Source organism: Megalobrama amblycephala, unplaced genomic scaffold (genome assembly GCF_018812025.1).
Source record: "Megalobrama amblycephala isolate DHTTF-2021 unplaced genomic scaffold, ASM1881202v1 scaffold230, whole genome shotgun sequence".
Lineage (NCBI taxonomy): Eukaryota > Metazoa > Chordata > Actinopteri > Cypriniformes > Xenocyprididae > Megalobrama > Megalobrama amblycephala.
The window spans coordinates 716,642-740,247 of NW_025953339.1; the positions used below are offsets into that span (position 1 = coordinate 716,642).

The window sequence follows — 23,606 nt, forward strand, 5'->3', positions numbered from 1 at the left end:
GATTAATCAAGTTAATTTTTTTTTTAATCGATTGACAGCACATATATACACTACCAATAAAAAGTTTGGGATCGGTAAGATTTTTAATGTTTTTAAAAATACAGTAAAAACTGTAATATTGTAAAATATTATTACAATTTAAAATAACTGTTTTCTATTTGAAAATATTTTAAAATGTAATTTATTCTTGCGTTGGCAAAGCTAAATTTTAAGCATCATTACTCCAGTCTTCAGTGTCACATGATCCTTCAGAAATCATTCTAATATGCTGATTTGCTGCTCAAGAAAAATTTGTTGTGTACAATTGTACAAAATATTTGTGTACAATGCTTTTTTTTCTCAGTATTCTTTCAAGATTTTTCAGGATGAATAGAAAGTTCAAAAGAACAGCGTTTATTTGAAATCTAATGTTTTGTAACATTATAAATGTCTGTACTGTCACTTCTGATCGATTTAATGCATCATTGCCTAATAAAAGTATTCATTTCTTTAATTCTTTAATTTAAAAAAAAAATTAAAATTCTTACTGACCCCAAACTTTTGAACAGTAGCGTATAATGTTACAAAAGCTTTGTATTTCAGATAAATGCTGTTCTTTTGATCTTTCTATTCATCAAGGAATTCTGAAAAAAAAGTACACAACTGTTTTCAACATTGATAATAATAAGAAATGTTTCTTGAGCAGCAAATCGGTATATTAGAATGATTTCTGAAGAATCATGTGACACTGAAGACTGAACTAATGATGCTGAAAATTCAGCTTTGCCATCACAGGAATACATTACTTTGTAAAATATATTCAAATAGAAAACAGTTATTTTAAATTGTAATAATATTTCACAGTGTTACTGCTTTTTCTGTATTTTTAATTAAATAAATGCAGCCTTGGTGAGCAGATGAAACTTCTTTTAAAAACATTAAAAATCTTACTAATCCCAAACTTTTGAGCGGTAGTGTATATATATATATATATTATATATATATATATATATATATATATATATATATATATATGTACTGCATGTAATTACAGCTAATTAAATTACACTGTTGACCTATCCCACACATCAAACCTGTCCCTAACCTCACCCGTATCCACCTCATTAACAGCACAAGTTTTTTGTAATACAATATGAACACAATTTTTTGGTTTTCAATATTTACAATTATTTTGGATATTACATAGTAATTAAGGACACCTAATATAAAGTGTGAACAAATGTCCATTTTCTTTGAGTACTACAGTATTGACTTCTCTTAATAAATTTTTACCTACTGCTGAAATCTGTATTTAAAAAGCTCAGTGTGAAACACAAGAGCTCAGTGTCAATTAAAAGTAGAAAACACAAAATTTGTATATAACAAATATTTCCATGGTGAAAAAAACACCTAAACATTTTGACCAGTATGGCTCACAAAATGACTTTTTATTTTGGACTTTTTATTTAAGAAATATATACTAGTGTATATAATAGTGAGTGTACAGTAGTGAGTAGTGAGTGTACAGCTTGTATAACAGTGTACATTTGCTATCCCCTCAAAATAACTCAACACACAGCCATTAATGTCTAAACCGCTGGCCACAAAAGTGAGTACACCCCTAAGTAAAAATGTCCAAATTAGGCCCAATTAGCCATTTTCTCTCCCCGGTGTCATGTGACTCGTTAGTGTTACAAGGTCTCAGGTGTGAATGGGGAGCAGGTTTGTTAAATTTGGTGTTATCGCTCTCACTCTCTCATACTGGTCACTGGAAGTTCAACATGGCACCTCATGGCAAAGAACTCTCTGAGGATCTGAAAAAAAGAATTGTTGCACTACATAAAGATGGCATAGGCTATAAGAAGATTGCCAAGACCCTGAAACTGAGCTGCAGCACTGTGGCCAAGGCCATACAGTGGTTTAACAGGTCGATCAAATAAGTTGAGTGCACGTGCTCAGCGTCATATCCAGAGGTTGTGTTTGGGAAATAGACGTATTAGTGCTGCCAGCATCGCTGCAGAGGTTGAAGGGGCGGGGGGTCAGCCTGTCAGTGCTCAGACCATACGCCGCACACTGCATCAAATTGGTCTGCATGGCTGTCGTCCCAGAAGGAAGCCTCTTCTAAAGATGATGCACAAGAAAGCCCGCAAACAGTTTGCTGAAGACAAGCAGACTAAGGACATGGATTACTGGAACCATGTCCTGTGGTCTGATGAGACCAAGATAAACTTATTTGGTTCAGATGGTGTCAAGCGTGAGTGGCAGCAACCAGGTGAGGAGTACAAAGACAAGTGTGTCTTGCCTACAGTCAAGCATGGTGGTGGGAGTGTCATGGTCTGGGGCTGCATGAGTGCTGCCGGCACTGGGGAGCTACAGTTCATTAAGGGAACCATTGTGACACTGTCACATAAGACGTGTTTTATCCGCTCAATATATATAACATGATGGTTTTATGTATATTTGAGTTTTAATTGGGTTACATGTTGTCTTAGCCATTTTATTCCTCTTACTTATTTTAATGTGTGTATGTCTTTAAAAGAGTCTGGGTCTGCCTGTCATGTGACTGATCACATGACAGGAATAAGGAAGTAAGCCAGCATAAAGGAGGTGAGGGTCAAACAAACAGGGTTACCAAGCAAAGACCACAAGCTGGATTGAGGAGTTTAATTTTACGGACTTACCTTTCCAGCAAACCACATCACTTTTCCATTGGATTATCACTTTCAGGACTTTGTATATACACCAGTGGACACTTTCACATTGGGACTTTATCAGCACTCTACTAGGACTCTTAAGGACTGTTTTAGGGTATGGTGTAAATGGACTTCATGCTTTTAAACAGCCTAAGTTATACTAGATTTATTGTGTTGTTTTAAATTCCTTGTGAATATTGTAAATACACCTTATTTATCCATTTCTGTTGTCTGTCTCATCTTTTTAAACACTCCAAACCTCTCACACAGTTTAATCTGACCCCATTTTAATCCATGTAAACTCGACCAATAGGGCTGATCGTTACACCATGAATGCCAACATGTATTGTGACATACTGAAGCAGAGCATCCCTTCGGAGACTGGGCCGCAGGGCAGTATTCCAACATGATAACGATCCCAAACACACCTCCAAGACGACAATGCCTTGCTAAAGAAACTGAGGGTAAAGATGATGGACTGGCCAACCATGTCTCCAGATGTAAAACCTAGTGAGCATCTGTGGGGCATCCTCAAACGGAAGGTGGAGGAGTGCAAGGTGTCTAACATCCACCAGCTCCGTCATGTCGTCATGGAGGAGTGGAAGAGGACTCCAGTGGCAACCTGTGAAGCTCTGGTGAACTCCATGCCCAAGAGAGTTAAGGCAGTGCTGGAAAATAATGGTGGCCACACAAAATATTGAAACTTTAGGTCCAATTTGGACATTTTCACTTAGGGGTGTACTCACTTTTGTGGCCAGCAGTTTAGACATTAATGGCTGTGTGTTGAGTTATTTTGAGGAGACAGCAAATGTACACTGTTATACAAGCTGTACACTCACTACTTCACATTGTAGCAAAGTGTCATTTCTTCAGTGTTGTCACATGAAAAGATATAATAAAATATTTACAAAAATGTGAGGGGTGTACTCACTATATATATATATATATATATATATATATATATATATATATATATATATATATATATATATATATATATATATATATATATATGCAGATAGTTTTTACCTTCACTTCATAATAATGCACTCCATATGTGGGCAGTGACTCCACCAGGGTCAAATACCTAAAACAAACATAATGATCAGATTGATGTTTAACAGCATCTTAAGGATCTATCAGCACACAGCAGGCCTGAGGTATGGGCGTGAAGGATTTAAGCAGCCAATCATAAATCACGTCCCCCCTGATGACCCGCACCCCTGAGGCTAATCATTGTTTTTCCGATACTCACTGCACAATGGCCTGCCCTCTGGAGAGCCCTTTCAACAGCTTGTAGTGCTCAATCACACGCTCCTCGCTGCAAAAGAGAAGGATGATCAAATCTGCTCCATGGAGGATATATTCCCCACCCATGAAATGAGGCATCCCTCCCCCCAAACCTCAGCATGTCAGCATAAAGACAGGACAGCACGGATCATCAGCCATAAAGCTCTCATAAAAGGCTAATAAATGCAGCTTCAGCATCACTGACTCGTCTGCTCTGAATGTAAATCTCATGGCTGTCTGAGCCACTAACTTGAATGACAGCACTGGTAGTAAATAAATACATTAGACTATAAGGAGAATATATCAGACAAAAATGCACTTAATTTTTTTTTTTTTTTTTTTAAAGCTAGTTATACATACACTGTATTATATATATGATTACTGATCAAATTACATGGAGGTATTTTTTTTTAAATATAAGTCAATGTAAAAGCATGTAGGTACACAATAAGTGCATTGTATCAAATGATTAATTTAAATGTTACTACATAGCAGTTAAAGACACCCAATATAAAGTGGGAGAGAAAACACTTGTGTAGCAAGATCCCCATAAACCTCATTAAATGTACATATATATATATATACCTAATATAAAGTGTGACTGTGTTTTCTATATTGAAATAGCTGTATGTAAACAAGTTTTACCAGTATGCTAAAGACGGATGCTCCTTCAGTACTTTAGTGGGCAATGCTGGAAGCTTCTTCAGCTCTGCCCGGGTATTTTCATCACTAAAATCAATAAAAATACACTTTCAACATGCAACAAGATTCAATAACTGACATTTTTAACATAATGTGTCATGTTACACATGACGTTAACCACACTACCGCATGATGCACTATAACAGTGCACTGAATAATTATTGGACAAGTAATAGGGTACAGAGATGTAACAACTGTCATTATTTTTCACAAAATGATTCATTAGACAATAAACAAACTAATTTGCATACAGTTTGCTCTAGTTAGGTGAATAGTTGCTTAAAAAAAGCTACCATATGACTTCAAAAGCCTTGAATATAGCACACAAATCACAGACTACATTTATGGTGCTTTTTAGACCTTTATACAGACTGAAAGTCAGAATCAACATGCTTTTTAGCTATTTGTAAAACAGCTTGAAAATCCCACTACATAACTCCAAAAAGAAAGTCATAAAGGTTTGGAAAGACATTATTCTAAGTAAATGATGACAGAATATTCCTTTAATGCAGAGCTTGTCTAACTTTTCTGACCCAAGGAACTTTCATTATTACATTATTCTAATCTCATGCTGACCTTGTTTCTCAATTAACAACCCTTAATGTCTTTTGCCATATCTTGGATTCACTGCATCACTGTTCTGCCTGACAGAGAGAGATTTAGTTTAATGCTGATTTTGCTCTCTATAGAAGCAACCAAATCATCTAAAGAATATATATTGTATATATAAATATAGATATATGTTTCATATATCAGTGCACAGACCACCTGCAGTGCCTTCATATAGTCCCGGGTGAAAACTCTTTGACAGTACAAAGTGATATTAAAGCCTTGAAATAAAGACATTCCAAGTTTGCAATACCTTGTATAGTCTCCTTTAGATTCCTGTAAAACAAAATAAGTAAAGCATGAGCATTTAATGCATAACACTGACTAAAAAAATAAAAACATCATATATAAAAACTCTGAAAGTCCTACCTGCAGTGCATGAGCAGCTAATTTAAAAACCAGCTCACTCTCCACCTCAATGTCACCCTGTGGACAAACAAGCAAACGTCACTTCAAGAATTCATTTTGAATCACTTTTAAATATGTGCTGTGAATTATAATGCTTTGAAATCATATTCATCATGTCAATTTCTTAAAGAAATGAGGAAATGTGCTACAGAAACAGAAATAGTATTTGAGCTATGTATGTGATATTCCTGCCACAGGCATCAATTTGTTTTGGTGAAATGGCTTGGCTCATGAATAATAATTAGGTTATACACAAATAATTTAAAAAGATCTTTCACTGTTTACATAAATAAATTGTCCATCATGTATATGAAATAGTCACTGAACCAAATGCCTTAATAGAACCATTTACTTATAATAAAGAAAAATTAGCACTGTATGTTGGAGACACGTTTACATTATGTTTGCGATTTCACTGGAATGGACAGAGAGCTGCGAAAAGCAAAATAGACTGAGAGAGGTGTGTGAGGGAAAGAACATACAACTGCTGTCATTTTCTGCCACTGATAGCAATCACAACAACACTCCACAGCAGCAAGTTAAAAATAAACGATTTCAGAGCAAACACAAATCTACGGAAGCTTGTTTCTGTCACAGATTTTGCGATTGCAAATTTATATCTCACAATTCTGAATTTTTCCTCACAATTGCGAGTTTATATCTCGCAATTCTGACTTTATTTCTCCTAACTGCAAGTTATAAACTCAGAATTGCGAGAAATAAAGTCAGAATTTACTTTTTTTCTATACAGCAGGGGTCTCAAACTCAAATTGTCGGGGGGCCGTTTCTGTGATTGACACCTCATAGGAGGGCCAAATTATCCTTCAAGCGCAAGAAAGCGCAACATTTCAGAAAATTTTACTTTCCTTTGCATTATTTCTCATTTACTTCAAATTTCATTAGGCCTACTAAAATATTTTTTATATACTATAAATATCTTATTTACCATACTAAATGTAAACAGCAGTGTCTCTCTCATTGTTACAGAGTGCAATATAATTATATAATACTATTACTAATAGAATTACTAATATATTACTAATATAAGAAATAGTCTGGTGCGACTTCTCACATCCAACAAGATATATGGAATAAAAAATCAGTAATTTAGGAACAAAACCAGCAACACTTGTGGCGTGGAAGGGTCAGAAATAAACAAAAAAACTGGAGCTATATATCAACTTTATTTTGCAAAAAAAAATAAAAATCTCTCATTGTTTCATACATTATTAGTTTTTAACATCTAGTGGAAGTATTTTCCCTTACTTTATGTTAGCTTAAATAACATTAAAATCTTGCACTGAACAAATACAATCCCTGAATACATTTGTACACTCCTCTGTTTCTTGACAGACACCTGCAGCGCTTGTGCTCACACAGCTGGGCCACATTTGTCCAAGATGCCGTTTGAGCATCGGTAACGTTTAATGGCTGCATCGGACGCGTTTCGGTGGTTTAAATCGGCGCTCATGACTTAAAGTCGAGTGCTTTTACTGTAATTTAGGCAAGCGCGCTCATAAAAGAAGCGATTGAGAGCGCGGCTCATGGTTGCATAGCAACGACAGACGCCACTGGAGCGCAAAGCGCATTGGAAAGGAGAATGCGGCGCGGCCGCTTATGTGATGCGATATGTGAATGCCCCTTAGAACGGCGACTTTTTCTTTGCATATCAGACAGGTAGCAACTAGAGAATAATAATAATAATAATAATAATAATAATAATAATAATTTAGCGGGCCGGATTATGTTTTATTTTTGAGATCAGTTGCGGGCCGGGTAGAGGGGGTGGGCGGGCCGTAAATGGCCCGCGGGCCGGCAGTTTGAGACCACTGCTATATAGTATATTGAGATATAAACTCACAATTTAAACATAAAACTTGCTTTAAATATAAACTCACAGTTTATATCACAATTCTGTGAAATAAAGTCAAAATTGACTTATATAGTAAATATACATACATTATATATATATATATATATATATATATATATATATAATTGTGAGATATAAACTCTGAATTGCAAGAAATAAAGTCAGAATTGAATATATATATATATATATATATATAGAGAGAGAGAGAGAGAGAGAGAGAGATAAACTTCTGACTTCATTTCTCAATAAGAATTGACTTTATTTTTTATATATTTAGATATGTTGAGATATAAACACACAAAATTATGACTTTTTTCTTGTAATTGTGAGTTTATATCTCATAATTCTGACTTTATTTCTCCTAACTGCAAGTTATAAACTCAGAATTTCAAGAAATAAAGTCAGAATTGACTATGTATATATATATATATATATATATATATATATATATATAGAGAGAGAGAGAGAGAGAGAGAGAGAGAGAGAAACTCATAATTCTGACACGTTTTTCTTGCAATTGCGATTTTATATCTCACAATTCTTACTTTATTTCTCGTAATTTTGACTTTATTCCCAATTACCTTTTTTATTTTTTATTTTGTGGTGGAAACAAGCTTACCGTACAAATCAAATGCTTCTTCTGTATTACAAATAATTCTGCCGCAAGCTCATAAAGTGTTGGGGGAAAACCAGGCCATGGCAAAGAGTGAAAACATGTTGCCCATGCTGCAATGACACAAAATCGTGAAGAATCTTATAGGAATTGCTCTGTTTTATTGATTCACAAGCGAATCAGTTACACATACTTTTTCTATGGCCCTGGGATGCAGTAACTCATATATTAACACTCTGAGGTCTGTGGCTTTTTAATTGTTTATGGAGGTGAGAAATGAGACAGTGAATCACTGTGAAAACATGCACAAATGTACTCACGTTATAGATGGCAGATTTAGCATTCAAAAAGAATAACTCCACAGTTGTGTGCTCCTTTAGAAGTGAAATGCTCTCAATGTAAAACCTGCAAATGACAAATCCTTTAGTTAAACGCAATTTCATAGTAATGAACAGGGCGAAGTCGTAACCAATAGACAAAAACCTCACTTCAAATCTAAACCAAGGTGCTTCTTTGGAGTAGCACCACAGTGATTCAGTCCAGGAATGTGCTGCATTTTGTGGTCGATGTGGTCATGTGACTTAAGACATCATGAGGTAGAGATCACATACCTCACCAGGAACTGAAGAGCAATAGGCCCTGATTTCTTGGAGAAGTCGTGTTCCAGCACTCTGCGGTCCAGCTGCAACCATTTGCACTGACCACTGGAAGAGGAAAGTTAATCTGAAATGTGCGATCTGACATTCTTATTCAACCCAGTAAACGCTCTGCAATTTAACACTAATATATGAAAATCATCTGCACAGAGACAGCTTCAACAGGACTGAACTGAGCAGAACCATCAGATTTTGCAAAACAAGTATTTTTAAACATTTGTACAGTTTAATGTACTTTTAAGTATTGTGCAGGGACTTTGAGGAACACTTCAGAGTAATAGCTCCAGTGAATCAGTGAATCAACGTTTAGAACTGTTTCATTCAAATAAACCATCCACACTTTCTCAGACATTCTGATGGTATTACCTTAAAAGGATAGTTCACGTAAAATTTTAAAAATTTCTCATAATTTACTCCTCCTCATGTTGTTCCAATTCCATTTGACTTTTGTTCATCTTCACAACACAAATTAAGATATTTTTAATGAAATCTGTGAGATTTCTGTCCCCCCTATTGAAAGTCCATTTCACCAAGGACACTGTAAAATTAACCCGATATAAAGCAGAGCAGAATTTTCATTTTGGGGTTTGACATGTCCTTTCACCCTTTATGTTTTCAAAAGCTTAGATTTTTTCAAATGTTCATGGGAACAAGGAATCTCTATAGACAGCATCATTAAAAAGAGGTACTTACGTGTCATCCACATAGGTGAACCCAAAGTATTCCTTCTCCTTAAGGTTAAAATGCGATGAGACCAAATCCAAGAGTTCACGAGATAACAGCTTCGGCTGCAAGAGAAAATCCACTGATCAATATAATGTGAGACAGGGAGGTTTATTGAGGTCCATTACCCTTGAGTGGGAGGTGTAATAGACTAGAGCTAGGATCAACTGTGAGACATTATACCTGAACCAACAGCTCCAGCTTCCTGTCGTCCAGGAGCTGCACCTGGCAGAGTCGTCCCTCGGTCATCTGTGGACACAGTTATGACATCAGATGATTGACACTGCACTATCACCACCTTCTCTCCTCACTGTGTTCAGTGACACACTGAACACTAACTTAACATATTAGATTCAAAATTCAAGTTGTACAATGTCCTCTTTCAGATGGCACACACTCAAGTGTTAGGGAAAGTAAACAGACAAATATTTTCACATAATAACTGTCATCAAATCCAGAGATATAAATCACAACGCATCTCTCAGCAGCAACAGCCAAAACAATCCAGAAAGAATCTGTTATGGCAGAATATTGAGATAGAGATGAGACATTTCTGCAAATGGCTGGTTAATTCTCAGGTGCCTGAAAATCTATTTCATATCAGCATCAGTGGTAGACATTGTTATTTTTATTTTCAAATTCAAATGATTAAACTACACCTACACCAATGATTATTAGTAAGTTTAGAATGTAGCCAACCAACCTATCAAACAAACAAAACAACCAACCAAAACAAACAAACAAACAAACAAACAAACAAACAAACAAAAACAACCAACCAACCAACCAAAAAACAAATAAATAAACAACCAAACAAACAAAATAACCAACCAACCAATAAATCAACAGACCAGCCAATCAAACTACTAAACAACCAATCAACCACACAAACAAACAACCAGCAAAAACAAATAAATTAACGGCCAACTAAACAAAAAACAACCAAAAACAAACAAAGAAACAAAGAAACAAACCAACCAACCAACACACCATCAGACGAGCCAATAAAGCTATTAAACAAGCAACCAAACAAACAAAGAAACAACCAACCAACCAACCAACCAACCAGCAAAAACGAATAAATTAACGACCAACTAAACAAACAACCAAAAATCAAACCAGCCAACCAATCTACTAAACAAACAACCAAACAAAACAAAAAACAGCCAATCAACCAAATAAACAACCAGCAACTAAATAAACAACCAAGCAAACAAACCACCAACCAACCAACCAACCAACCCATCAACCAAAAAACAAACCAGCCAATCAGTCTACTTAACAACCAACCAGACAACCAACCAACCAAACCAAAACAAACAGCCAATCAACCAACCAAACAAACAAATAAACTGGCAAAAAACAAATAAATAAACAACCAAAGAAACAATCAAACAAACATCCAGCCACCCAACATAGCAAGCAAGCAAACAAACCAGAAAACCAATCAAACAAAGAAAAAAAAAACAACCAAACAAATAAATAAAAAACCAACCAACCAAAACAAAACAAATTTCGCTTTCAAAACACTGTTACGTTCAAAATTTTTTAGGGCTGAGTATTACAGGGATGAAGGTCAGTGCAAATATAGCCGCATGCACAATGTCAATATGCATTGGGTCACCGTGATTTTGCCAAGACATGTTCCTGGATCAACATATTTTGTTGATCCTGGAAAACATTCCAGTCTTAAAATTTAGTCTTAACCCTATTCCTACCCCTAAACCTAATCCTACCCATAACTTATCCCTAAAATCAGAGGGGAAAGATAGGTGAATGACACTGATGTAGAAGCACCTAACCCTGGTTGCAAGCCTAAACTTGACATAAATGGTAAACTTGTCCCTCAAATCTGATTGGTTGATTGGAATGTTGTTCCAGGATCAACAAAGATGTTGATCCAGGAACATATCTTACTTGGCAAAATCACTGTGACCCATGCGGGTCATATATTTTTTGGTATTGCTGCTAATGCAGGGGAAATTTGGTGACAAATTCATTAAAACTGTGAAGATTTTTTTTAATGAGATGCATTTAAACCAGCAGAAATGGGTCTTTTCAAAAGGACTGTAGCTCAGCACCACCAGAAGCCATGCACACACAGATTATTGTGGAAAACACACATTTGGTGTGCAGAACAAAACAGAAACTAGTTATTTTTCTGTCACTGAAAATAACAACAGGATGTTGGACAAAGAAGTGAAGTTTTAAAATAGATAAAACATCTGTTAACAAACCAGTAGAATCTTATGTAACCACAAAAACGACACAAAATTACTTTGTTTTTCAGCTCGGCACATAGACTGTGCTATAAACCGACCAATACCAAAAATGTCTGTTTACAATATACTGTGGTGGAGTTGATGTATAATTTCATGTAGCTGTTGAGGTGTTCTTGTAAAAGTGTAGTCCAAACGATTCAAAATATTATATAATCTTTGGTCAGGATAAATGTGGATAATAATTATACTTTAAGTTTTATCAGTATACTCGTTTTCACAGCAGATTATTGCTATGGAAATATGCTTTCTTACTATAGCACAGATCTTTCATCTGCACTGTGGAGAGCTGAATCTACATGCTGTATTTCTCAGAGTTAATGCATTATAAGACCGATATTCTGGCAAAGTTTAAAATGTTTAAAAAGTTTTCTGTTGCATGAGCTGTTTTTTTTTTTTTTTTTTTTTTTTATTAACAATGCAGTCACAGGATCGGATCCAAAGATCCTACTGAGCAAAAAAAAAGCTATTTGGTATTTTTCTAATTCATTTGTTTCATTACAAATTATACTATTAGTATATGATCAATGTCTCCAATTTTCTTAAGTGACCTAGAAATAGTAGGCCTACTACTAATAATAGTAACAATATCAATCTTACATATTTCTCTTTAGTTAACACAACTTTTCTTTGTTTAAATTCAAAAGCTTCTGATCTCAGATTTTCAGAGTGAATATGACTCATCATGCCAGAGAAAGAAGTATTGTCAAACTTAAAGAAGATCTTAGCTATGTATTAAAGTATCAACATTGTCGTAGTTGTTTCTTCTAAAGTAAAAAGAGAAATAAAAATAGCCAAAACAAGACAAGATTTTTGTCTAAGTAAGAGCATAGAGCTGTAAATATGGATAGATCAGATTATTCAGCCTTGACGGGAAATGTTCAAATTGAGCTTATTATGCATTCATATTGAAATCTCTGACTTCAGATGGCAGACTTTGAGGAATAAGAAATGAAATGAAGACCAAACAATATTCTTCATTGTAAAAGAGTCGAAGAACCGAAAACAGACCATCACAAATGACACACGGAACTTTCAAACACAATACTGACTGAAATGCCAAAGCAACCTCTGACCCCATGCCGATACAAAAGACCACCAGTACCTGATAGACGTGGCCCGGGTAGAAGCAGGTTTGTAGGCACTGCTGACATGACCTCATCCTTTGCAGGTAACACCTCCGGATCATCCACACGATGATCTGCCATATGAAACTGCCACTCCGCAGCAGCAGAGCTTCCATCCCACACACTAAGCCCCAAGCCATGACCGCCCCGCCACCGACTGGTACCCGGGTCGCCCCCGTGTTACGCAACCGGACCTAGTCTGGGTCAAACTGTAGACAGACCGTTCTTTCACCACCTCCTAATCTTTGCTCCCTCATGCAAGATCGACAACTAGGTGACATGCGTTTCGACTACATTCCCCATGTGCGTGGAGACTCCGCTGTGCCCCTGGAGAGGATGGAAGGGGAATTTCTTTTTGCTGTCTGTGCACTGAGGTTAGAGACGAAGACTCTGGGAGGACGGCCAGGCAGTGAAGGAAAGAGCTGAGGTTTGTGGGGACGCAGTCCTGGGCTGCCCTGCCAGCCACGATTTTAGCTCACAATTCCACTGGTCCTTTTCAAGCACACTTGGAGACTTAAAAGGGCAGATTTGTTCGAGCACACACACACACACAAACACAATCCTGCCATTTTGCTTCTAAAAGTAAACCAGGCTCTGCCACATCGATTTCTGCGGCTTGTCCACGTGTCCCAAAAGCTGCTACCATCCCTCCTACTTTACTGCTTGACACAAAGTGAGAGGATTTACATGGCAACGTAACTTAAAATATACATAATAATCCTATAGCTCCGCAAAAATGTCTGTGGGGCTCAAGGGTGAAATGTTTATTGGGTTGACCTCACTTTACCTTATGTCACAAAACTAAATTCTTTCTTTGACATTTGATTAATTAGAGGTGTAATGGTAAAGGTATTCATCCCGCAAATTTTCGGTATGTCTTATGTGTGCACAACGAATACAGAGTTATAGCCTAACCACCATTAACCACCAATAAGCTTTGCTACTTTCAATAAGAAACAAAGTGTCATCTTTCAAATTCTGTCCATTTTATCATGAAATTCAAACAAAAAATGCCGTTTTGATGCTCTTTAAAGTGGAGTGACAGATCACTGTAAAGGCGCCTCAGTTCAAGCAGCAGCGCGGAGCGCGAGTGAACGTGATCATTCCTTCCTCTTTAATAAACATGAATGAACATCTGAATATACATATGTTGAAAGATACAGCACAACTTACTGAAAAGTATCATATCTTGTGTAATCGCTCAATCAGTGTTTCAATGGCAGAAGGACATCAATAAAACAGCTTGTAAACAATATGTCACATAGCACTATATTTACCTCAGACAAGTCATTCAGGGTCCACAGCTTGTTACAAACTATGTACAGTTTGCATTCAATATGTTATTTGATTGTTGATCTAAAAATAAATAGCAACTGAATTTAGGCTAATAGTTTGGGCTCTGTTGTTAAAGGATTAGTTCACTTTAAAATGAAAGTTACCCCAAGCTTTACTCACCCTCAAACCCTCCTAGGTGTATATGACTTTCTTCTTTTACATGAACACAGTTAGTTATATTAATAAATATCCTGACTTATTCAAGCTTTATAATGGCAGTGAACGGGACCAACGAGTATGATGCTCAAGAAAGTGCATCTATCAATCATAAACGTACTCCACATGGCTCCGGGGGGTTAATAAAGGCCTTCTGAAGCGAAGCGTTGCATTTGTGTAAGAAAAATATTCATATTTAACAAGTTATAAAGTAAATAAAATATCTAGCTTCCGCCAGACTGCCTTCCATATTCAACTTAGGAAGAAAGTGTAACTGACGTCACGTCAGTTAAGCTTTTTTCGTAAGTTGAATAGGGAAGGCGTATGACGTAGCATACGCGTTTTGAACTACAAGAGGCATTACACTTTCTTTGCAAAGTTGAATACAGAAGGCGGTCTGGCGGAAGCTATATATTTTACAGCGCAAGATGGCAGAGTAGAGAAGAAATTGTTCAATAAAGTCGCTATTTTAATGTTTTTACTACTTTTCTGGACCTTGAATGTGATAATTTTGTTGCTTTCAATGGGTAATAAAAAAAAACTTGCAGATTTCATAAAAAATATCTTAATTTGTGTTCCGAAAGATGAACAAAGGTCTTACGGATGTGGAACGACATGAGGGTGAGTAATTAATGACAGAAATTTAATTTTTAGGTGAACTAACCCTTTAACCTAATTACCCAAATTTAGAAATTTAAATTCTAATTTAATTTCAAACTTTTTAAATGCTAAAGAAAATTGCTTCACTGCTTATTAATGTTAAACAGTTTGTTTGCGAAAAGTCATGGCGAGACTAACAAAGTTATGTAATCCAACCAACATACAAAAACATGCATAAAAAAAAAACATAAAACAGGAAATGATGTCATAGAGAGGACCCCAACAAATCCTGTGTCAAAGTCATTTGTCATATCAGATTGTGGTGTGGCAAAAATGTATGATATGTATGAAAGATTAATCCATGATATTTGTTTAAAAAAAAAAAAAAATAATGATGCATATAATGCTGAAAGGGGCTATATGTAGAATTCAGAACCCTTGTTATTAGCGACACCGGTGGCCGTTAAGTGAACTGCAGCCAGCAACTTATTGCTCGTGCTCTCACTTGTGCACACATAACGTACAAGAGACTGAATGCGATTCGAAGCCCTGTTAAAGTTATTTTTGTCCGGAGAAATGGCATGCAAATTCCACTCGCCAATTCTCACTGGCCTTTTCTGAAGTATCAGAGGTGTTTGTGGCTGCCAAGTGTGACCCCTAGTGTCACTACATCGACACAACATCAAAGTGAAGTGACACATTGGGAACTAAGAACCTCAATAAATCTCTTTAGCTACTAAGCAAACTTTCAATGTATTTGAGGAATATATTCCTAATGCAACACATCTGCGTACTGATGTTTAGAAATAATTCTTTGATGCAGCATTCCAGCGAGGGAGGACATGTTCAAATCAGTTTGCTTTGTTTTAGCAAATGCCTCTCCTAGACTGACTTGTTACGACACAATGTCCATGTGAGAAAATGCACAGAAGAGGTTAGCCCAGCCTCATGACTCATCATTACTTCATCAGGCCATGGAAAATAAAGAATAACTGTTACATTTCTGAGTATCAGATCAACTACACCCATTTGATTGCATTTTATTAGCATTTTTTTTTAACAGAGGGATTTATCATTCTGAGGGGAGTGTGTGGAAAAGTGCAGCATGTTAAAATTATAGCCCATTCTGTTGAGCGGCCCACAGTGCTATGCTGTTATTAGGAAGGAACCAGCGGAAAACCAGAAGAAGCAGCTGCCATGAGCTAAAGTCTCAGACTTTCATCTGGAAACACTACAGCATTATGTTAATGTCTTAAAACATAATGACACTGCTGATTTCTCATAAAAATACCTATTCAGAAACAAATAAAGGTGGGAGTTAGAAATCTGTGAGCAATATGCTTTCAGTAATTGGAACGTTTTTGTATGAAAGCACCAAATGTCACATCTGATAACCTTTAGACAAGAGATCAATGACTACTATGCTTATTTCTTAATATAAACTGAATCATAAGTTGATAAACAAAAGAAGAAATCGCCAATCCGTACACACAGGATTGTGGGATATAATAGAGAGTGAACGACGCATCTATGCCGATTTAAAAACAGCTGGCATTTCAGAAGAAAATCATCAGAATTATTATAAATATTAAAAAAATAATAAAATACACTGTCATATTTGTTCATGACAATCATCTAAAAAAACAAAACAAAAAAAAAAACAAAAAGGTGTGTCTACTTCATGAATTTTCATTGATTGTCAAATCTGAATTAAATGCATTACACAGTAAATAAAAAATAAAACTGGAATTTGAAAAATCACTTTTTTTCTTCTTTCAGTTTTTCTCTTAAGTAGATCACAGTAAACGGAGGGTTGCTGTTACAGCATTGGTTTAATATAGCAATACTCCTCATTTCTGATCATCTCAAAAGTAATCATTTAAGCAACTTTGTCATAATTATAAAATAAATATTCAGATGTTTTGAGTGTTTATGAGAGAGTCCAGCTAACAGGGAACATTCTCAGAACGTTCTGGCAAGGTTCTCTCAAAGTTATAAACAAACATTATTTCAGTAACATTAATAGAATGTTTGTAAGTTATCTGTCTTTAATATTGTTCTCAAAACATTAGCACAAAAACGTTATTTATGCACCGTTCATGGAAGTTTTTTTCTGAAAACTTTAGTTAGATGTTCGCCTAACATTTTTAAATGTTAAAGCTGTCCGTAACGTTTTTTTGGTTAAAAACAATCCAAAATCAATTTTTGAGCAAGTACATAACCAGCCAGTGTTCAAAACTATCTCCTTTACCTTAGCCCGATTCACAACAGTAAGCTTGTAATGTTTTCTAAACGGTACTGGTGAGTTCCCGCAGAAAAAATCAAGCACGCCGCCGTTCATCTTTGCAACATTATGTCACGTCTGTTTACATAAAGAAGGAGTCCCAGCTAGTAGGCTATATGGCATGTGGAGGATGCTGCAGATGGTGGATCATTTATAGCCTTTTCTCACAGCAGCTGTAATAATTAAACTCATAATTTTGATGGAGGATTGTAATCCAGAAATGTCCAAATAACAATCATCAGTGACAACTGGAGATTCACCCATAGTCAAAAGCAAAAGACTTCGGACTGCGGAGTGGCTACAGAAATTGAAATCACGCAATGCTGATGTTAACAATTTGAGAACAAAGTATAACAATAAAAATTATTTTCATGGTTTGATGTGATCCGAGCTAAGCAATCGTTAGATTTAATCACCATTGGTAGCACGATTTATTGTAATGCTTTTTTTTCAGTTGGTCATAACAAAAGTGGCAGATTTGTTACTTGTTCAGATGACATTTTCCGGTGAAAATTCTTATTTTGGTCATACTTCCAAGACGTAGAATCTGTGATTCCGAAGTACAGTATCCACACCGATGTGGTGACTGACAGCAAACACTAGATTTATCCGTGCTGAGGAGTCGTGCCACTGCACAACCCACGTAAAGATGATAATTCCACAAATAACTGCAATTACAGGTTTCAAACAGAGATGGCAGCAAAGAGGCTAAACTTATGGACTGCAGCTTTAAAGGATTAGTCCACTTTTAAATAAAGGTTTTTGATGAAAACATTCCAGGATTATTCTCCTTATAGTGGAGAATAATATGTCCTATGCTTTCCCTATTCTACTTACGGAACGGACGCGGCGCCAGTTTCGTTTTTTACCATAAGTAGAATAGGGAAGGCATAGGACATACGGCGTAAGCGTTTTGAGGAATACGGAAAGCGGAAGCACGTGCAAGCCGTTAATGTGTGTTTATAAAGCATATACAGTTGTATTTTTTTTAGAAAATGACCGATCGTTTCGCTAGATAAGACTCTTATTCCTCGTCTGGTATTGTTTAAAGCCCTTCGAAGCTGCACTGAAACTGTTATTTTGACCTTCAACCGTCTGGAAACCACTGAAGTCCACTATAAGGAGAATATGTCACGGTGCACACAAGAACAAGATGGTAAGATCCAAGTGCAGCGATGTTTATTATGGGAAACTCCAAGCATGTAATCCAGAACACAGGCAAAGGTAAAGCTCCACAAAAACAGTCCAATACAAAAAAGCCAGAGAAACAAAGTGCACGTAACAAAATACAACAAACCACAACCAAGGACAGACACAACTGAGTATAAGTAGACAGACACTAATGATGAAACACAAAACAGCTGAGTGCAATGAGTGGAATAATGAGTCCAGGGGTGAGTATGGGAATTGTAGTCCAAGGGGTGAAAACAAGAGTCCAAGATGGAGTGCCCTCTAGTGGCTGATAGGGCACTCTCACTGGTGATCATGACAGAATAATCCTGGAATGTTTTCATCAAAAACCTTAATTTCTTTTTGACTGAAGAAAGAAAGACATGAACATCTTGGATGACTTGGGGGTGAGTAAATTATCAGGAAAATTTTATTTAAAAGTGGACTAATCCTTTAAAGAAAATTCAAAAGTAAGGATCCCATTATGTTTGCATAACCAAGAAAAAAAAAAAAAAAACATTTTTAAAACGTTCAAAAAAATGGACACTTTAAATATTCAGGGAACATTCAACATAAAGTTTTTAGAACTTAGTGGGAATCTCAGCAAAACGTCCTTAAAACATATTTTTGTTAGCTGGGAAAATGCCTGATTATAGATTTTTCTTGTCAGACATAGAGCAGTTTTAGAACAGAGAAACCTGTCAAGCCTGGTTAAACTTATAAATCTGACCCCAAACGAGAGCACACACACTCACTTAACCCACCCGCACAAATCATGTGACCGGCATTACGCCTCAGCATCAATTAACACCCCAATCAACAGCCTTTCAGCGGCCTCATAATCTACTCATCAAGAGCTGCACTGACTGTCCCCTACATACTAAAGTATAATCTTCATTGTTTGAGGTTCATTTGAGAGGAAACTGTTCTGGTTTTAAAATGTTATATTCTTTGAAGTAACTGAGGGGCAAGCAGAAAATCTATTTTGGTGTAATAACTTACATCTCTCCACTTTCCATCTTTATTGGTTTTTTGGTAGCATAAGCTTCATAAAAAATATGACTCACTGCTTTTATATGACAGCTTGAAACCACTCGACGCATTGCACACATTCAAATAAAAACCGCAGGTTGTGAAGATAAACCTGTGAGGGTTTTGAAAGCGTGGATGATATTTGCCATGACAGATATTAGATGTTTATCTATGACATTTGTAATTTGCTATTTATAAGTGGCTGTGCCATCAGAGCTCATATCCTGTCAAGCCTCTTTTCATGTTGCAATTACATGTGCTACCAGCAGATGGCAGCGCATTTCACATTCAGTTCACTCAACATCTAAACATGTCAATAATGTCTGTCATCTGCCTCACATGGTGTTTCACAAGATATACTGGTAACAATTAACACAATATATACTAGTTTTAAATATATCAAATAATATGTTATGCAATATATACACTAATGTTCAAAAGATTGGGGTTGGTAAGGTTTTTGAAATGTTTTTGAAAGAAGTCTCAGACTCATCAAGGCTGAATTTATTTGATCAAAAATACAGTACAAACAGTAATTTTGTGAAATATTATTACAATTTAAAATAACTGTTTTCTATGTTAAAATATTTTAAAATGTAATTTATTCCTGTGATCAAAGTTGAATTTTCAGCATCATTACTCCAGTCTTCAGTGTCACATGATCCTTCAGAAATCATTCTAATATGATGATTTACTGCTCAAGAAACATTTCTGATTATTATCAGATGATTATTATCAGTTGTGCTGCTTCATTTTTTTTTTTTTTTTCAATTTAATGCATCCTGGGTGAATACAAGTATTAATTTCTGTAATTATATATATATATATATATATATATATATATATATATATATATATATATATATATATATATATATATATATATCTTACTCCGAAGCTTTTGAATGACAGAGTAATGCTTCAAGTAATTTCCATTGATTATCAAAGATAATTGCCATCTGTGACAACTGAATTCAATGAATCACACAGTGAATTAAATGTAAATAGTAAATAAAAGGTAAATAAAATTGAAATTGTAAAAATAACCTCAGTAGGTTATCAGTAGGCAATAATCTCCTCAGTAGTAAAGAGAGGTCTGACTAAAAGCTTGATACAATCACATTAGTAACACACTAATGTGAGATGCCAATAAATGTAAATTCAATTTTGAAAATGAGATTTTTATCCTTTAACCCAATAAAAGACAAAAGTAACAGTTGAAGTATTTTTTTTTTTTTTTTTTCATTTTCTTAATAAGGATTCAGAAATTTTTCAACAAAGCCATTAACAAAACCAACCAGCACCAATATAAATCACAACATTAAAACATTTGATAATGCATATGATATTAAGGCTTCAGTAATGTATTTTGAGTACTTGTGTATTTCGACTTGTTCTAATCATTACTCAGTGTTATAGTATAGGCTATTCATTTACATAAACATAACATGAAAACTGCTCATTCGGACAGTCTACAAAATGTCCATGTGACCAAAAGCCACTGTTGCACAGCATGTGTGTGTGTGTGTGTGTGTGTGATTTTTGTTATTCGATGTCACGAGTATTGAGTGCCATGGGGGAGGGTACACAAGACAAGACCCTTGGGCTCAGTAAAGTTAAAAGGCCACATTTAAACTGTCTGTCCTGAGTAGAGCAGAAAACACCCAGACTCCAGTAAATCCATGTAAAGCCTATAACAAAAACCCTTTGTCCTTTAATCTGTCACACTGAGCAGAGCTCTTCTGCTTACTAACAAAAGAAACCTAATTTAGTTGAATTAACGTACAGTTTTCCCAGTGGAGAAACATCTTAGAACATTTATAGACTGAGAAGACAAGTCATAGACGGGGCCCTTTTGTGAGGCGACTGCCGTAATGTATGAAGATCCTAAAGCACATCTTTCAATCTGTTCTGTGAGGTTTGGTCTTTGTCAAATACACAATCTAAAGAAAAAAAAAAAAACTGTGAATTGTTTGAGACTCTGCCTTAACAGATGACACAATTAAACTGTTTATTACTAGAACATTGACGGATTAAAGCCACTCTTTTAGAGGCACTGAATGAGAGGAAGGGTGAAAAGGATTGCGGACTGCCTCAAGAGTCTGTGCATTGTTCATCTAATAGCCACCTGTCCACTTCACTGATGTTAGCAAACAAACAACCTGCAGCTGAGGCCCCAGTATCAAAAACACTACTATAAAAGAGTACAGACTCTGATATTTATGGCCTATAACAAAGTAATGTTGTCTTCAAGTGCTTGTTGAAGTCCTTGTTATGAGTTTGGAAGTCATAAGGTGTGCATTTAAATCCCTTTAAAGCGAGTCAGTTCACTTGGCGGCCATCTTGTAATGTCCTCAGGCAGCTGTTTTCTATGTAGGTAATAGGCAAACTAATGCAGCTCTGTCTTCTTGAATGGGGAAAGACCAACATGTCCTGTCAGGATTATGTTTCGATAACATGTTACAGCAGCTATAAAAATCTGACAACAACAGTAGCATTTAGCTTTTTTTTTTTTTGGGCAAAAATCACGTTAAAAACAGCATATTTCAGGCTGATTCAGTTAATGCACATGTACATTCTATAGTAATCAAACTATATCAAAAAGGTGACTGGACCTTTGAACTAAAATTCTTGATTTCCTTTGTGAAAAAGAAGTGTGCTTAATTGGACTGAATCTATACTTGTAGTGGTGCACTTGTAGTTTTATAAAACTTTACTTGCAGATTATAATATTAATGACATAAAGGTCACTTAAGTGTACTTAAAGAGAGTACTTTTTCTTGACTGCTTCTTAACACATTTAAGTACACTTTTCACTTTTTTGCAATACTGATAAATTAAAAGTTTTGGTTACACTTTATTTAAAGTGTCCTTGTTACAGTGTAATTATACATTAAAGCAGTGTTGGGTAGTAGCTAACAACAAGTAGTGATTGTAGTGATGCTTGATAGCAGCTTAGCTGCTTTTAAAATAGTATAGCTTTTCCAGTAGCTAACTACTTTTTCCAGCAAGTAGCAGTGCAGCGTGTTTTGACGAACTTGCAAATGCATTGAAGTGTCCTCTTCTCATTAGATCACAAACTAAAATTGTGCATAGCTGCCATCTATGAATCAACTAAAGTTTACACTTTTATATGTAATTTATGCAAGCCAAAGATTAAAACACGGTCTGTGCACATACAGGTGAATAATAGCCCTTTTAAATTGATTAATTGTCCTGCTTTTTTGCACTCCATATGAAATTTCTATTTCTGATTTTATGATGATGTTTAATCTGTCCCGCTGCAACAGTTTTATAATAAACCTAAAAGATCACTAACAGCATGTTTTGTGCCATTGCTTTGGCAAAGCATCTGCCAATTGAAAAGAAACTCAATACATTCTTTATTAACAATTATTTAGTTATTTTGTTATTTATATATATATGATCTCAATGAAAAATGCAGAACAGTTAGTTAGTACAGTTAGTACAGAACAGTTAGTAACGCTTTACTGGGTGGTTGTTCTGCTCGCCTGATAAATAAACTACAGCTCGTACAAAATGTAGCAGCTAGAGTTCTTACTAGAACTAGGAAGTATGACCATATTAACCCAGTTCTGTCAACACTGCAATGGCTTCCTCTTAAACATCATATAGATTTTAAAATCTTGCTAATTACTTACAAAGCACTAAATGGTTTAGCTCCCCAGTACCTAAGCGAGCTCTTAAAGCATTACAGTCCTTCACGTCTATTGCGATCTCAGAATTCAGGCCAGCTGATAATACCTAGAATATCAAAATCAACCGCAGGCGGCAGATCCTTCTCCTATTTGGCACCTAAACTCTGGAATAATCTTCCTAGCATTGTTCGGGAAGCAGACACACTCTGTCAGTTTAAATCTAGACTAAAAACGCATCTCTTTAACCTGGCATACACATAACACATTATCAATTTATATTTTAAAGGATTATTAGGCTGCATAAATTAGGTCAGCCGGAACCGGGAACACTTCCTATAACACCAGATGTACTCGTTACATCGGAAGAAGAATGGCATCTACGCTAATATTAGTCTTTCTGTTTATCCGAAGTTTACCG

At 35.7% G+C, this 23,606-nt stretch overlaps 1 protein-coding gene across 3 annotated transcripts in view; it reads right to left on the reverse strand.

Moving 5' to 3' along the window:
• frmd4bb (FERM domain containing 4Bb) overlaps positions 1-23,606 on the reverse strand; it is a 77,388-nt gene that overhangs the window by 24,721 nt on the left and 29,061 nt on the right. Inside the window, exons 1-10 of one of the 3 annotated variants that reach the window (XM_048179541.1) lie at positions 12,931-13,490; positions 9,730-9,795; positions 9,517-9,611; positions 8,779-8,871; positions 8,488-8,572; positions 5,643-5,699; positions 5,527-5,549; positions 4,608-4,691; positions 3,928-3,993; positions 3,702-3,759 (exon numbers count right to left, since the gene is read on the reverse strand). In XM_048179541.1, coding sequence (XP_048035498.1) covers positions 3,702-3,759; positions 3,928-3,993; positions 4,608-4,691; positions 5,527-5,549; positions 5,643-5,699; positions 8,488-8,572; positions 8,779-8,871; positions 9,517-9,611; positions 9,730-9,795; positions 12,931-13,092 — 789 coding nt within the window. In that variant the 5' untranslated portion in view covers positions 13,093-13,490. Of the gene's footprint in view, positions 1-3,701; positions 3,760-3,927; positions 3,994-4,607; positions 4,692-5,526; positions 5,550-5,642; positions 5,700-8,487; positions 8,573-8,778; positions 8,872-9,516; positions 9,612-9,729; positions 9,796-12,930; positions 13,491-23,606 lie in introns of those variants that run through there. The other 2 variants (XM_048179540.1, XM_048179542.1) reach the window with 2 other exon arrangements.